The sequence below is a fragment of the Drosophila sechellia genome, chromosome 3R (genome assembly GCF_004382195.2).
Source record: "Drosophila sechellia strain sech25 chromosome 3R, ASM438219v1, whole genome shotgun sequence".
NCBI lineage: Eukaryota > Metazoa > Arthropoda > Insecta > Diptera > Drosophilidae > Drosophila > Drosophila sechellia.
This window is the reverse complement of record NC_045952.1, coordinates 23,149,897-23,163,536: the sequence shown is the minus strand read 5'-3', so window position 1 is coordinate 23,163,536 and position 13,640 is coordinate 23,149,897. Positions and strand designations below refer to the sequence as shown.

Genomic DNA, 13,640 nt, shown 5'->3' with positions numbered 1-13,640 from the left:
TGGTGAAAATTCATTAGCCAACACTGAACAACTGCCTATCGATAACATTTAGCTATTTATGGTATCAGCTAGCTGGTATATATTAACGGTCATCATAAGGTCACACTGCAAACGGTGAAACGAACGGCCACACTGCGTTGGACCGATGATGTGGATTTAAAAGTTAAATATTTCAATTTTAGTTATAGCAAATAGCTATGGACATTACCCAGAGCTTCAAGGCCAGCGTTATGACGGTGCGCCTGCAGCGCAAGGCCGAGCTGGCCGGCAAGGCCAAGCCCGTCACAGCGCCGACAAAAACTGGACCAACTGGCCCAAAGGATGACTTCGCCAAGCAGGCCAAGGAGGTGTGCAACAAGATCACTTCGCTGCGCAATGTCCTGATCGAGAACCGCACCGCCTACATGCGCATTGGCCAGCACCTCAAGTCCGCCGCGCACATGACCGACGCGCAGCGGGACCTGATTGATCGCGAGTCGGAGAAGTTTGTCACCTTCTACACGCAGCACCTGGCCAAGATGCGCAGCGATTGGAAGAGCGCCAAGCGGAAGCCGCAGGAGCGTCAGCACATCGACGCTGTGCTGGACCTGCTGGTCAGCTATTTGCACAGCGTGGAACAGATCTATCTGGACCAAAAGAAGTACCGTGTGCAGCACGAACTGGAAACCTATAGGCTGCTCAAGCTGGCGGCGGACAAGAAGAAGATACCAGTGCGTCCGGCAGGAAGCAACAGTGGCAAGCTGGGCAGGCGCCAGGTCAGCAACGATGACAGCGAAGCCACAAAGTCATCTCCAAAAGCAAATGGCAGCCATGATAAGTCCGCCGACAACGACTGGAATAACGACGGCTGGGGCGACTGGGATGAGGACGAGGAAGGCGATGAGGTGGACGATCACGATGGCGAGGAGGGCAAGGAAGCCAATCAGGCTAATCAACACAAACCGCGTACGCGCAAACGAAGCAAAGCCAACAGATCGGATCTGAACAACTCATCCTCCAAGATGGCTCTGGATGAGGAGCTCCAGCAGCAGCAGGAGGCCGACGATGACGATCCCTTAAGCGCCGAGGATGTGCAGCTCTTTGAGGCGGAGAACGTACACATCTACAACTTTCTGCAGGGCGTTTCCGAGGAGGTGGAGCAGATCGAAAAGAACGTGGTAGACATTGCCCAACTGCAGGACATTTTCACCGAAAAGGTAAGATGGCATGATAACACAAGTCCTAAAGAATCCTTGTTCTTTTCTATGCAGCCAACAATTCCTTTAGTTTATTTTTGATGAGAACATATTGCTCCATATTGCCAAGAAGACTTAGTGGCTTTGAGTGGCTGCCCATATGTTCGTCGACTTAATCCTTCAATTTAAAATATTAATTGGCTTCGCTAAATTCCACATCCTTCGCGATTACGATGTATAAGCCAGGCTCTTATTAGCATGCAATTAATTATCAACCAGATCCAGCTAGATCCACGTCCTAATCGCCTTTAATCCTCTTAAATTTCCCTTTTGTAGGTCGCCATGCAACAGCACAATATCGACAGGATAGTTAGTGCCGTCGTGGGCACCACGGAAAACGTCAAGGACGCCAACGAGCAAATCCGCCAGGCCACCCAACGAAATGCAGGACTACGCGTGTGGTCGCTGTTCTTCCTGCTGGTCATGTCGTTCTCCCTGCTCTTCCTGGACTGGTACTACGATTAAGTGTAGTCCCCAAATTTATGTGTAACCCACCCCATTTAAGGAATGGTAAATGCAAAAATGTTTTGTTATCGTTTGATCGCACTAAAAGCATATTTTGTTTATTACATAATTTATAAATAAAAGGAAAATATTTGTTTAGGCTATTCAACTGCCTTGTTTCATTTCAATGAAACCTCGTACAACAATATGGAACTAAAATCGATTTGAGCGCCTTGCTCACAAATGTCTCAGTAGTTTATTTAAATTCTACACCAAAATGTGAATAACTAAGTGTTTTAGTGTTGCTTGGTACATTGTTTATATCTAGGTCCTTATTTCTATTATTTTCATTAAACGCTCTTCAAAAAAATATATATATATCTAACTGGGAACGGAAATCAGTAATAAGTATCTATAAGTATATATATATGTCTAAGGCCTAGAGTTAACCTTTGCGTATTTCTTTCAGTTGTTTTCATTGCATGAATGTCTAGATTCTAACTAACTTAGGTCTAATATTTTGTAGCCTTAAGATTTGTGTCTGAGGGAGTGTATCCTTGGCTTAGTCGCTAAGTGTTTTTACGTTTTTAGTGCAATATGGGATTGCATTCAATGCAGTCTGCTGGTTCTTTTGTTTTCTTTTCATTTTGTTTAGAATTAGAGTTAAGAGTTACTTATTTGTTGGCTCTCCAATGGGATGAATGGAAGCTATTCCCCACAGAGTGTGGTAATAGTGTAGGAAGGCGCCGATATTATTTGGCTAGGTTGCTTGTGATTACTTATAACTATAGCGTTGTACACTAAATAATAATCCGGCCCCTTGGGTTATGGCGTTGTGGCATAGGATTCCAGAGCCACGCTGTTGCCAGCACAGCTCTCCACCGAATTGGGGTATTCATCTGGGCTGTGGTACACGTGTCCGCCGCTGCTCATCGGCGTCAAAGGTGTCTCCTCGATGGGCGTGGCTGGATTCTCCAGCTTGTCACTGCTGGCGTGGCTATTATTGTTGCTGGGTGACTTCGATGCGGCATCCTCGTTGCGGAATACGCCCAGCGGCAAATGGGTTTTCATGTGAGCTAATGTAAATTTAAAAAACAAATTAGTTGTTACATTTTTAACTAGCTTCAAAAACTTCAAATCAAGTTGCATCTTAACGTAGGCCATGCAAAAAGCCGGCATTTGTAATTTACCTATCCTTACTCTCGTTTCTCACGACAAACTAGAAAAGAACCTATTACTTAAATACATTTGGAATAGTGCTGCCAACTATGTAGACACATCTAAATTACATAAGTAGATAAGAACATTGGACATTACAACATTCAGACAGCTAGAAGTAGTCAATTATAGAATTTGAAATAATAACTTGGTTGAGGCTTTTCGAAAACTATCAATAGTTCTTAAGCTTAAGCTGCATTGACACCTTTAAATGATAATGATGATGATTTAAATTCATGATGATATCAAAATTCGATAAGGAAGGAAAACAAAGCTCTTCTGGTAATGAATGTATTTATAAATTTCGAATTAACAATGTTGGCAACACCATTTATGAACGGCGAGACTTTACCCCGAAAATTCGTGAAACGCATAAAGGAGCTTGGACAGAATTTGCATTTGTAAAACATCTCGCTGTGGGTGCGTCGATGTTTGCGCAATTCTTTCAGATACTCGAACCTCCGATCGCACCCGTCGCACTGGTAACCGAGCTCTGGAAAAGACAATTTCGTTGGCCTTTGTATCTTTATCTGTATCGTATCGGTATCTACATATTCGGTTCGGTTGTTGGTTGAGCAATTAGGATTCACACAGTGTGATCTTGAAGGGAGCCAACATAGATAGCAATAAATACACTCATGTCAAGCGAATTTTATTTTTATTTAATGGTAAACCAAAGATTTCACTGTACCGCCAAGAAACAACCAACATGTAACATTGATTGTTAGAGATTTTTTAATTATTTTGGGTTGAAAGTGCGTGGCGAAACCCAGAGTTTCAGCCAGAGGAAATTCCATTGAAGTATAAAGGGTTAAAGCAGAAGTTAAGCAATCTATATATACATAGGTATAGGTATATGTACAGCTAATAAATGTATATTCAATGGAATATTCAACAACCATTTTCTTAGAAATTCCCACGTGTTACGAAACGCACTCCACATCTACCAATTGAATACAAATAAGTGTTCGGTGTGTTCAGTGATCAGTGATCCAGTGTCCAGGTCATCGGATTAATAACAAAGGGCAGCTAATTGTCAATAATTAGGCAAGCCGAGCTAAAACTACAGAGCTAGAGCCGTCAGATATCAGCGTTTAATTGTCAGAGTTCATATCAACGGGTAATTAGCGTTTATACAATTTTTGCAAGCCGTTCGACCGGGCATTCAAACTAACAACTGGCTTGTTTACTATTATTGTTATATTGGTATAAAACTGCATGCGCAAGTTCATAAACGGTTTATGATGGCTTAAGGCTAAAAGCATAATACATAAGCTGTGTGTTTTTCATGCCAAGCATTAGGAATATGCCCATGCCATAAATCGATATTGGTATTCTCGAGACGAAAGCGATTCGTTCACGGTTGTCATACCTTTGGAGCACATACATATTACCACGCTTGTATGAACTGCCGCCAACAACAACAACAGCGACAGCAACAATACAACGATAACAATTGATGGAGGATTAGTAAGAGGCTTATAACTCAAGCTACTACAGAGCAGCACTAAGACTAAATGAATGGGGATTAGTACATGGTAGGATAACTGCTAGGCAACCAAAAAAAAAAGAAGAAAATCAACGAACTAAACCCTTTTTGGTGGTGCTCGAAACTTACCTCCGTGGAACTTAATGTGCGTCTTGAGGGCGCTCTCCGTGCCAAACTGTTTGCCACACTCGTCGCAGGTGTGCGGCTTGGAGAGCAGGTGCACCGTGATCTTGTGCAGCGTCAGTTGCGATGGTCGCGGGAACCGGACGCGACAAATGTTGCACTCGTACGGCCGTCCCTCCACATCGTGCGACTCCATGTGCCGATGCAGCGCCGTACGCATGCGATACCCTCGCTTGCAGATTGTGCACACAAATGGCATTGTTGTCAGCGCTCCGTGCGCCAACTGATGGTGCTTCTTCAGGGAAATTTCGTTGGTGAATCGCTCCTCGCAGTACAGACAATGGTGGCTCGTCCGCAGCTCGCTCACCTGCACCGTGGACGCGACGGCGGGCGACGGAGGCAGAGCTGGTGATGCGGGCGGAGCCGGAGATGCCGGCGGTATGTGATCCACCGTCGATGAGGAGGGTGACGACGAGGGCGATGGCGAGGCCACCGGTGTGGCCAAATGCAGCGGACCCTGTGGCCCAACGATCACGCCTCGCTTGCGATACTGTCGCAACGTGGTCGTGGAATCTGGCTCGGATTGTTCCGGCGACGGCATTGTTATGTGCTGCGAGTACACCATGGGCTGTGGCGATGGTACCGAGACTATGGTCGATGGCGGAGTCAACACCGTTGGCGGAGCCTGCAGTGTCTGCAGCTCCTCGAACTGTTCGTTGGCATGGCTGTGACCGGAAGTGCCTGTAACGGGATGAAGAAAAGTTTTAGATCGGAACCAATTTAGATCGTACAAAATGCATGGGGTGATCTTTTTTTTAGTAATGTGTTAAATGCAGCTTAGTGATAATGCCATTATTCCAATTTACTCACAGTCTTCGCAATCGGGACAGCAAAGAATCTTTCGTGGCGTTGTTGGGCTTGCTTGCATTTCCACTGCTGTTGTGGAATTTATGGTTTAATAAGAGATTGTTTTGGTGAAAGTATAAATGTATAATACTAACTTGATGGATGCGGCGACTGTGGCTGCATTAACGGTTGTTGCTGTGGTTGCTGCACTTGCAATACATGTTGCTGCTGTTGCTGGTGTTGCTGCGGCACTTGTTGCTGCGGTTGCACTTGCAGTTGCTGCACCTGCTGTAGCACTTCTTGTTGCAGTTGAGGTTGCTGTTGCTGTTGGTGGTGTTGTGCTTGGGGTAGTTGCTGAAGTGCCTTTTGCTGCTGCTGCACTTGCAACTTCTGCTGCGGCTGCAGTTGATGCTGTTGAAGCTGTAGCCTTGGCTTATACGGCCTACCCCGTGGCCTGCGTTCGCTGGTGATCTGCAGCTGAACGTCCTCCACCTTCACAGTACCCGATGGATCCGTTTTCAGGGTCATGTGAATGCGCTGGATGTGAACGTCCAGTGCCTTTTGGGCGGGAAACACCTGTGAGCACTGACCGCACTGGTACTGCTGCACCACATGGTGGCTGAGGATGTGCTGCGATCGCTTCGTTCTGCCGGCAAAGGCCTGCGGACAGTGCGGACAATTGAAGGGCGCCACCGCCGGATGCAGATCTATGATATGACGGCTGTACTCCAGGCTGCTGGAGAATCGCGGCCCGTTATGGCAGAAGCGGCACTTCAGCGTGAGCGCCCGACCCCTGGCCGCTGTGACGGGAATGGGGGTCACTTTCGTTGATATGGAAGTGGCTCCCGGCATTCCCAATACTGGATGGCTTTGTACGACGCGAGTTTGTTGCGGCTGTTGCAGCCGCTGATACTGCTGGTGGTGATACTGCTGCCGTATCTGTTGGCGTTGTGTGTGCTGCATTTGACGGACATCGTTGCTGGTGGCAGCATTATAGATGTGCAGCGGTGCCTGCTGCGGATTGCTGGCCGAGGCCACTGGCTGCTCCGGCTGCTGGATCAGTATCATAATCGGTTGCTGCTGCTGTTGCGCCTGCTGCGCTTGCTGTTGCTGATGCTGGCGTTGCTGTTGCTGTTGCTGTTGCGACATTTGAATCTGTTGCTGGCAATGTTGCTGTTGGTGATTCACCTGCTCGATCACGTAGCTTTCATTGGAGGCTGGTTGAAGCATCGTATATGTTTCAGTCTGCTGCGGATAAAGATCGCTCGCACTGATGTAGTACGTTGTGGTCGTGGGTGCAACACTCTCGACGGGTGCACTCTTGATGGCCTCAAGTCCGCCCACCGATGACCACTGGACTTGCTGCTGTTGCTGCGACTGCTGCGTCTGCCACTGTCGTGTTGTTTCCGAGCCAGCCGAGGGCAGCGAGATGACCTGCATCTTGTTGGAGGATTGCTGCACCGTCTGCTGGACAATGTGCTGCTGGTAAATCTGTTCGTAGGTGACTGTCGTCGTCGTGCCCTGTGACTGGACATGAGGCACCAACTGGGACTGCAGTTGTACTTGTGGAACCACTTGTTGCTGTGCTTGCGGCACGAGCTGTAAAGTATGTTGCTCCTGGTTTTGGACTTGAATTTGAGGCTCAATTTGCGGTGGGATTTGGTGTTGCATCTGAGATTGGTCATGAGATTGTACTTGAGGCTGATGGTTTTGTGGAGATTGCACGCTTAGCACATCGTGTTGCATTCGAGTCTCGATTTGAGGTTGCATCTGAGTCTCGATTTGAGGTTCCATTTGTATTTCGATCTGAGACTGAACTTGAGGTGATGATATGGGAGATTCAAATGGTGAATGATTTGCGGACTCATTTTGAGGCTGTGTATCAGCTTGCAATGGTAGGTTTGATTGGTCATCCATTTGGACGGTGTTTGGCTGTGTCTGCATTTCGACTTTTTCTACCTGCTCCTCTGCCGGCGGATCGGATTGTGCCGGCTGCAGATCCCTTAAGAACTGGGTCAGTTCTAAATGCAAGTTTTGTCCCTGCTCCGGTGTCTCAATGTTCTCGAAGCAGGGAATATCGTTTTGGAAACCAATCAGTTCATTGGTAAAGTTGCTATTATCAAAGGGATCCTCAGTGGCATTGGGCTTCTCGTCCTTCGGTTCGGCAACAGAACTCTGCTCGAAAGGATTCGGTGGCGACGAAACGGGCGACTCCTGCTCAGTCAGTGTGGCATAATCGGCTGGAGTGAGGAACTCATCAATGTGGGCACAGTTTGGTGTGTACATGTGCTGGTCCTGCATCTCGTTGAGGATGCCATTGAGTGTGGTCTCCACGTCGTTCATCTCTACCTCCAGCTTCTGCTTGGCCTCCAGATCGTTGAGGGGCACCAAATCCGAGGGAGTCGGTGATGGCGCCGGTGTAGTGACCTTGAGCTGTTCAATTCCGTTAGCACAGTGCTTGGCGAACTCGGCCATGAAATCCATGGGCGTTGGCCCAGATCGCACTATCGGCACCTCTTCCGTGTCCGTGTCATCTGATTCCGTTCCCCCAGGCGGTGTTGCTTCAATTTTATTGGTTCGGAGTGCCACAGCAGAATTGAAGCTATCTGCTGTAGCACCCTGGCAAAAATTTTCATCGTTTTCGTTGTTGTTCACGTCATCGGGGCGCAGGGGGAACTCCTTGGGATCAGCGGACTGGCGATTGGCCGCCTCAGTTTCCGGATCCACGCAAAGGCGACGCTGCAGATTCTCATCCAGAACTTCCAGCGGTATGCTCACTATGATCTCCCTCTGGTCAGCAGAGTCTGATTCGTCCGCAGTTTCCGTTTGCTGGACGGATGCCCCATCCTTCATGGTTTGTAGTAACGCACAAGATTCCTGCTGTCCCATAGTTTTCAACTGCTTAACAGCTTTCCTTTGCGACTCGCTGGTTTCTGTGGATGAGGTCAGTTCCTCGGACTGCACTAGATCAGAACCAGCCCTTATGTCATTCCCAATTGACTCGATTTCCGTTCTAACAGCAGTTGGTTCTGATTGAATCGATTCTTTTATAACGCTGGTGGCTTCTAATGTTTGCTTTCCGGATGATGTTTCCTCATAATTTTGAGCGCTGAGGACGTGCATCTCAGCTTGGGGTAGTTCCTTCACTACACCATTGGACGCTATAATTTCGTTAACCGGCTCCATTTCCATGGCGCCTAACTGGTCGCGACTGTCTATCAAACCATTTGATGTGATGTCCTTTTGCATTTTACACAGCATCAAATCATTTAAACTGATTTCATCGCATTTCTTTTTGACCACATTTGAGGCTACTTCCATTGGCGCATCGGAAGTGCTGTCGATGGCCTCATCACAGGACGGTGCAAGGCCTTCCTTCCTTGGTTCCTTCGGATATATATCCTTTTGATCAGACTTTTTGTTCTCTTCGTTGACTGGCTGCGCGGCCGCCTTTCGGTTCAGCGGCTCCTTCCTAACCAGCGATCGCCTCTGTCTTTTGGCCGACATGTATATCGGGGCTTTCCTGGGCCGCCGTCCCCTGCGCGGCATTAAATCATACATGGGCGATGTCTTCTCCGGCGACTGCTGCTTAACGAGTATCACCGATCTCCGCGCCGAGTTGGAGGTAGAGGACGGACTGCTGTCGCTTTCGAAGCCACAGCATGGACCGACGGACAAGTCGCTCATGTGTTCACTGCTGCTGGTGCTGCTGCGTTGGCGATTGGGCGACATGACCGCCGTCGAGCAACTGGACGCCCGACTCTCCGAAAGTTGCTTGCGAGCAGCCTTCGTCTTCCAGGGCATGCTGCTGGCATTGATGGACGCGGCGGGACGCTCCATTTCACAGCCAATGGAGAGGGTTCGATACTTGCGCACTCGGTGCTGCTGAGGACTTGTTTTGGGCGGTGGCAAATTCTCGAACTCCGTTCGCACCTGTTTGGCTGGAGTTGTTGCTGTTGCTGCTGCTGTCGAATCTCCGTCCGATTCGGATACCATGCGGCGCTTACGTATGGGCTGCTGCTCCTCGTGGCTGGTTGGCTCCAACTGCAGCCAGCTATCGTGTGTCTTCTTTTGGACTTTTTGCTGACGCTTCGCTTGTCTGGCCGTCTGGCGGTCGGATATCTCCTGGGCAAAGTCCTGCAGGCGCTGCTGCATCCGTACACATTTCCGCCGGAACTTGGCCACCATCAAAAACTGGGCCATGCACTGCCGGCAGATTTCTTGCGGCAGTCCATCGTCGCGATTTATCTGGAAGTGCAAAAGAGAGGGTGCGAAAATAAATATTCGATTCGTGGAATAAATCATTGTTGGCATTTAAATTGTCATTTTGGCTGCTGAATGTGATTTGCGGCCCTTAGTTTTCAGAATGGAAAAATCTGTGGGCTTATACATATATGCAATAGTGAATTTATTGCATTTACTAAATTATTGAAAGTCTACTCTCTACACACTGATTTTAAAGTTTGGACCCAAAACTTTCTCTAGCCAACATAATGTGGAGTAGAAAATAAATCGTATAACTATTTTAGTTGTATGGAGATCAAGGCATTTAAAGCCATTAATAACCCATTAAAATGATGCTTTTGAAATACTATAATCTATTTTTAGCAACCATTCCTTTTATAGCCCCTGCATGTGCCATTAAGTTTTCCTTACTTGTACAGCATATTATCATGTAGATTGTCCAGCGAGAGTTGCATGCAAATCTACTACTTAAAATTTGCCTAAACATTGACTTACTCGCTGACTGATTAGATAATAAAATTGTAATCCAGCCCACTTCCTGGCGTCATACCTTTCCTTTTCATTCGATTCGATTCCAATCCATTCACTTTGCGACCAAAACTGACCGACCAAATTATGAATTAATTAACTGACATTGAACATTGAACGTTGAAAAGGCGAAGTCGAAAATCTTTCGCTTCGAACGCCAGTCCAGTCCACAAGCCACAGCGATGTTTATTAATGATTTATGGGCAGGGCTGGTGGATCGAAATCCCCAATCTGCACACAGGTGGCGAAGGCGGATCGGTATCGGTACGGCACGGATTGGAGTGGAGTGGAGTGGAGCATTCGAGTGGCAAAAATTCCGAGCGCCACAAAAAGCACCTTCGTTTTCTTCGGCGATTTGGAGCAAATAATTTGCTTTTGTTTTCCAATCGAGTGGTTTCATTAACTGCAGGCGGGGGAGATTCAACAAATCATAGTGCCCAAATTCGATACAGAAAAAAAGAGCGCTTTAATTAGGATTTCCTAATCTTTGTGCATACATTTTGCATTTGTTTACGCCGGCCTTAACAATCGAAATAGTGACGAAACACTCTGTGCGCACACGCGACTGCAATCAATTCGATGGTACCATTGGCCGTTGTGCCGAAAATGAATTAAAGCGTTCCAGGAGTGGCAAACTCAACAAAAAAAAAAAACGTAATTAACAAGTTCAAGATCTTGTGAATGGGCTAGGTAACAACAAAAAATCCAGTTACTCAATGTGAAGGGGCGGGGGATAGAGGAAAGGGGATGCCGTCGAAGAATGCTGATACAATTCCGAGCATACGTTACCGCTTGCGAGGAGCGACAAAGAGCTAGCTAGCTGGGTAACGACTGGGTAACCAAAGAGGCAAAAGCAAAAAAACCACTGACAACGTGATTTGTTTCGAGATATGTGCTTAGGTTATGGTAATGCCAATACAGTTCCCAAAATGACATAAAACCGTACAAGAGACCGGCCACAATTTATGCAGAGCTCGGCGAAAAAGAGTCCCAGGGTCGGGAAATTTGAACGATTTCGAATGCAGATGCCGCCAACAATGCATAACCGATGTGTGTGCCGGAGAAGTTCCAGTCGGAGAGCTGGAGCTGGAGTTGGAGTTGGAGTTGGGGAGTACTGGAACTGGTCAAAAAAAAAAAAAAAAAAAAAAAAAAAAAAAAAATGAAAAAAAAAGTGAGAAAAAAGGAGGGCAAACCCAAAATCTGCCACAAACAATAAAGGAGCGGGACAAAAACCAGCAGAAATGAGCAGCAGTCTGGGCTATCTGGTCAAAAAAAGAAAAAAAGCGAACTGCAAAAAGCACCAAACTGACGACAGACGCAACGGACCGCCGTCAAGTGTAAATGACAATCCGAGTAAATGCCGTCCGGCTGGATCGGGCGGATATACTCGTACATATATATAGATAGATGTGCATGTGTGACCAAGTGGACCGATGCATAAAATCGACGCAAATGCGTTGGCTACACTGCGACAAAATGCGTCCTGCGGTGTTTGCATCTCATAAAAAAATAAAAAACGGGGGAATAATAAAATTTGAAGTGCTAACCGTTTGAAGGCAATAAATAAATCATGACGAATAAATCGAAGCACATGAACAGTCTGGCAAATCAGATGCGTCCACAAACATTACAATAAGGCACATAAATTTCGAATTTATCACGCCACAAAAGAGATCAATAAAAATCCAAAATGGTCGTCGCAAAATAAATATTATTCGAAAAATAAAAAAAGCCCCAATAAGCAAGTCATCGAGATCTCGGATATGAATGCCCAAGAATTTGAATAGTACTCCGATGAATATATCCGTAAAACATTTTAATTAGCGTTAACGTTTCACACACATGATGCTCAGTACATATATGTAGAAAAAAAAAAAAATAAAATAAAAAAAATAATAATAATAAAAAGAAGCTGACAAATTTTGTGCGCAGCCCAAGAAAAAAATGTACAATATGTCGCTGACCGTTTGTTTTTTTTTTCTTTCTCGCAGTTGACTGTTTATTCGCTATATAGTAAAGTGGGCATGACACAAATAATAAAAATATAATATGGTTATTTAAATGTTCGGACATCTCCGCGTGGTTCAAATTCAGCAGAATGGGAAAGCAACACGTTGTGCGAAATGTAAATTTCCTGGGTGGAGCTCTCTGCTCAATAAATAGCAATCAAAGGTAGCATCGGGGCGTATGAGATATTTTTTCAGTGATTTATAATGTGGCCGATGGTTGGCGGATAGAGCGCAAATAGTGGCCAAATGCACACGGCAAAGTATGTCGAAATTGTAAAAGTTAAATGTTTTTAAAAGACACATGGCAGTAACATACATAAGTACATATGTCTTATGTGTAAGGTATAAAAGGCCTCTTTATATGCATTGTCAGCATTGATTGACAGTTAATTATTGTATTCCATAATCGTTTTTACTTTTCTTCTTTTTTTTTTTAAAGGCGGCGCGCTCAAATTGCTTTGTTTAGTCGAACACAAGTCAACACACAAGATTTTGAGTGCTCTGACGACTTTGTAATTTATTAGTTTCGAATAAGTATCAAAGGGTGACATAAATGCAAACATTTGCCATCTACCATCTTAGCCACAATCGCGCACTGGCAAAGTTCTTATTTGTCTTTGGCGAAACTGCAGTAATCCAAAGTGAACAAATAACCCAGAAAAGCCACACAATTGAAAGATTAGTTCAAGATAAACGTCGTTCCCAGCCAGAGAGCAATAATGATTCCGATTCCGATTCGAAACCATCGCAATCCGATGCCCTCGAGCTTCGATTTGTCGTGGCCTCTGACGTCGGATTGTCGTACGCTTTATTCGTTGCCCTCTCACTTGAATTTATTCATTTTTCCTTTTTGTTAACCCTTTTTTTTTACTATTTTTTTTTTTTTTTTTTTTGTATCTTTGCCCTTTCTCTTCCTAGTTTCACCAGCATGAGCCGGAGAAAGGGCGTTGGTTCCAGGGAATTAGACAAAAGAAACCATCAAACACGCCATGGAAATCGAGTTAATTTGCACTCAATGTGCAACCGATTACGGCCAAGAAAAATGCCAAAAAGCCAAATACCAAGAGAAATAGAAGTGGAAGTGGAAATGGAAACTGAAGCAACAAGCGGTCCAAATGGTCAGCACTCCAAAGATCGAAGCCCAAATGCACTGGACTTCAGTTCAGTTGAGTTTACTTCCTCGAGACAAGGAAGCCAACATAAATTGTTGCAATTTGCCCAATTAATTTTCATTTGCGAAATATAATTTGGACAACGTGACATTTGTGGTGGCTCACTTAAAATACAATTTGTTGAAACAACGAGCTGTTTGGAAAATGGGTTTTTAAATTAGAAAAACTATAAATGCAAGCCACTTATTCGAAAATTCCATTACCGATCACTTTGTACGCCAAATATTATGTGGAAAAAAGGTTCCGCATTAGCATGTTACCTTTCAATATTCGCAACTGGTTTTCAACTCACGGGGAGCATCTTTAAAATGCAAAGTTCATTTTTGTTTTT

At 45.5% G+C, this 13,640-nt stretch overlaps 2 protein-coding genes across 6 annotated transcripts in view; one reads left to right on the top strand and one right to left on the bottom strand.

Moving 5' to 3' along the window:
- Nucleotides 1–101: 101 nt before the first annotated feature.
- LOC6607774 (syntaxin-18) lies at nt 102–1,848 on the top strand. Its single transcript, XM_002032497.2, has 2 exons — nt 102–1,196; nt 1,512–1,848. The coding sequence occupies exons 1-2, from the start codon at nt 198–200 to the stop codon at nt 1,698–1,700; spliced, it is 1,188 nt and encodes a 395-aa protein (XP_002032533.1). The 5' UTR covers nt 102–197; the 3' UTR covers nt 1,701–1,848.
- A 50-nt stretch (nt 1,849–1,898) lies between these two features.
- LOC6607773 overlaps nt 1,899–13,640 on the bottom strand; it is a 36,897-nt gene continuing 25,155 nt past the window's right edge. For 2 of the 5 annotated variants that reach the window (XM_032723526.1, XM_032723527.1), the window contains exons 3-7: nt 5,511–9,603; nt 5,380–5,445; nt 4,516–5,250; nt 3,250–3,390; nt 1,899–2,755 (exon numbers count right to left, since the gene is read on the bottom strand). In XM_032723526.1, the coding sequence (XP_032579417.1) occupies nt 2,505–2,755; nt 3,250–3,390; nt 4,516–5,250; nt 5,380–5,445; nt 5,511–9,603 (5,286 nt within the window). In that variant the 3' untranslated portion in view covers nt 1,899–2,504. The remainder of the gene's footprint in view (nt 2,756–3,249; nt 3,391–4,515; nt 5,251–5,379; nt 5,446–5,510; nt 9,604–13,640) is intronic. The other 3 variants (XM_032723528.1, XM_032723529.1, XM_032723530.1) reach the window with 3 other exon arrangements.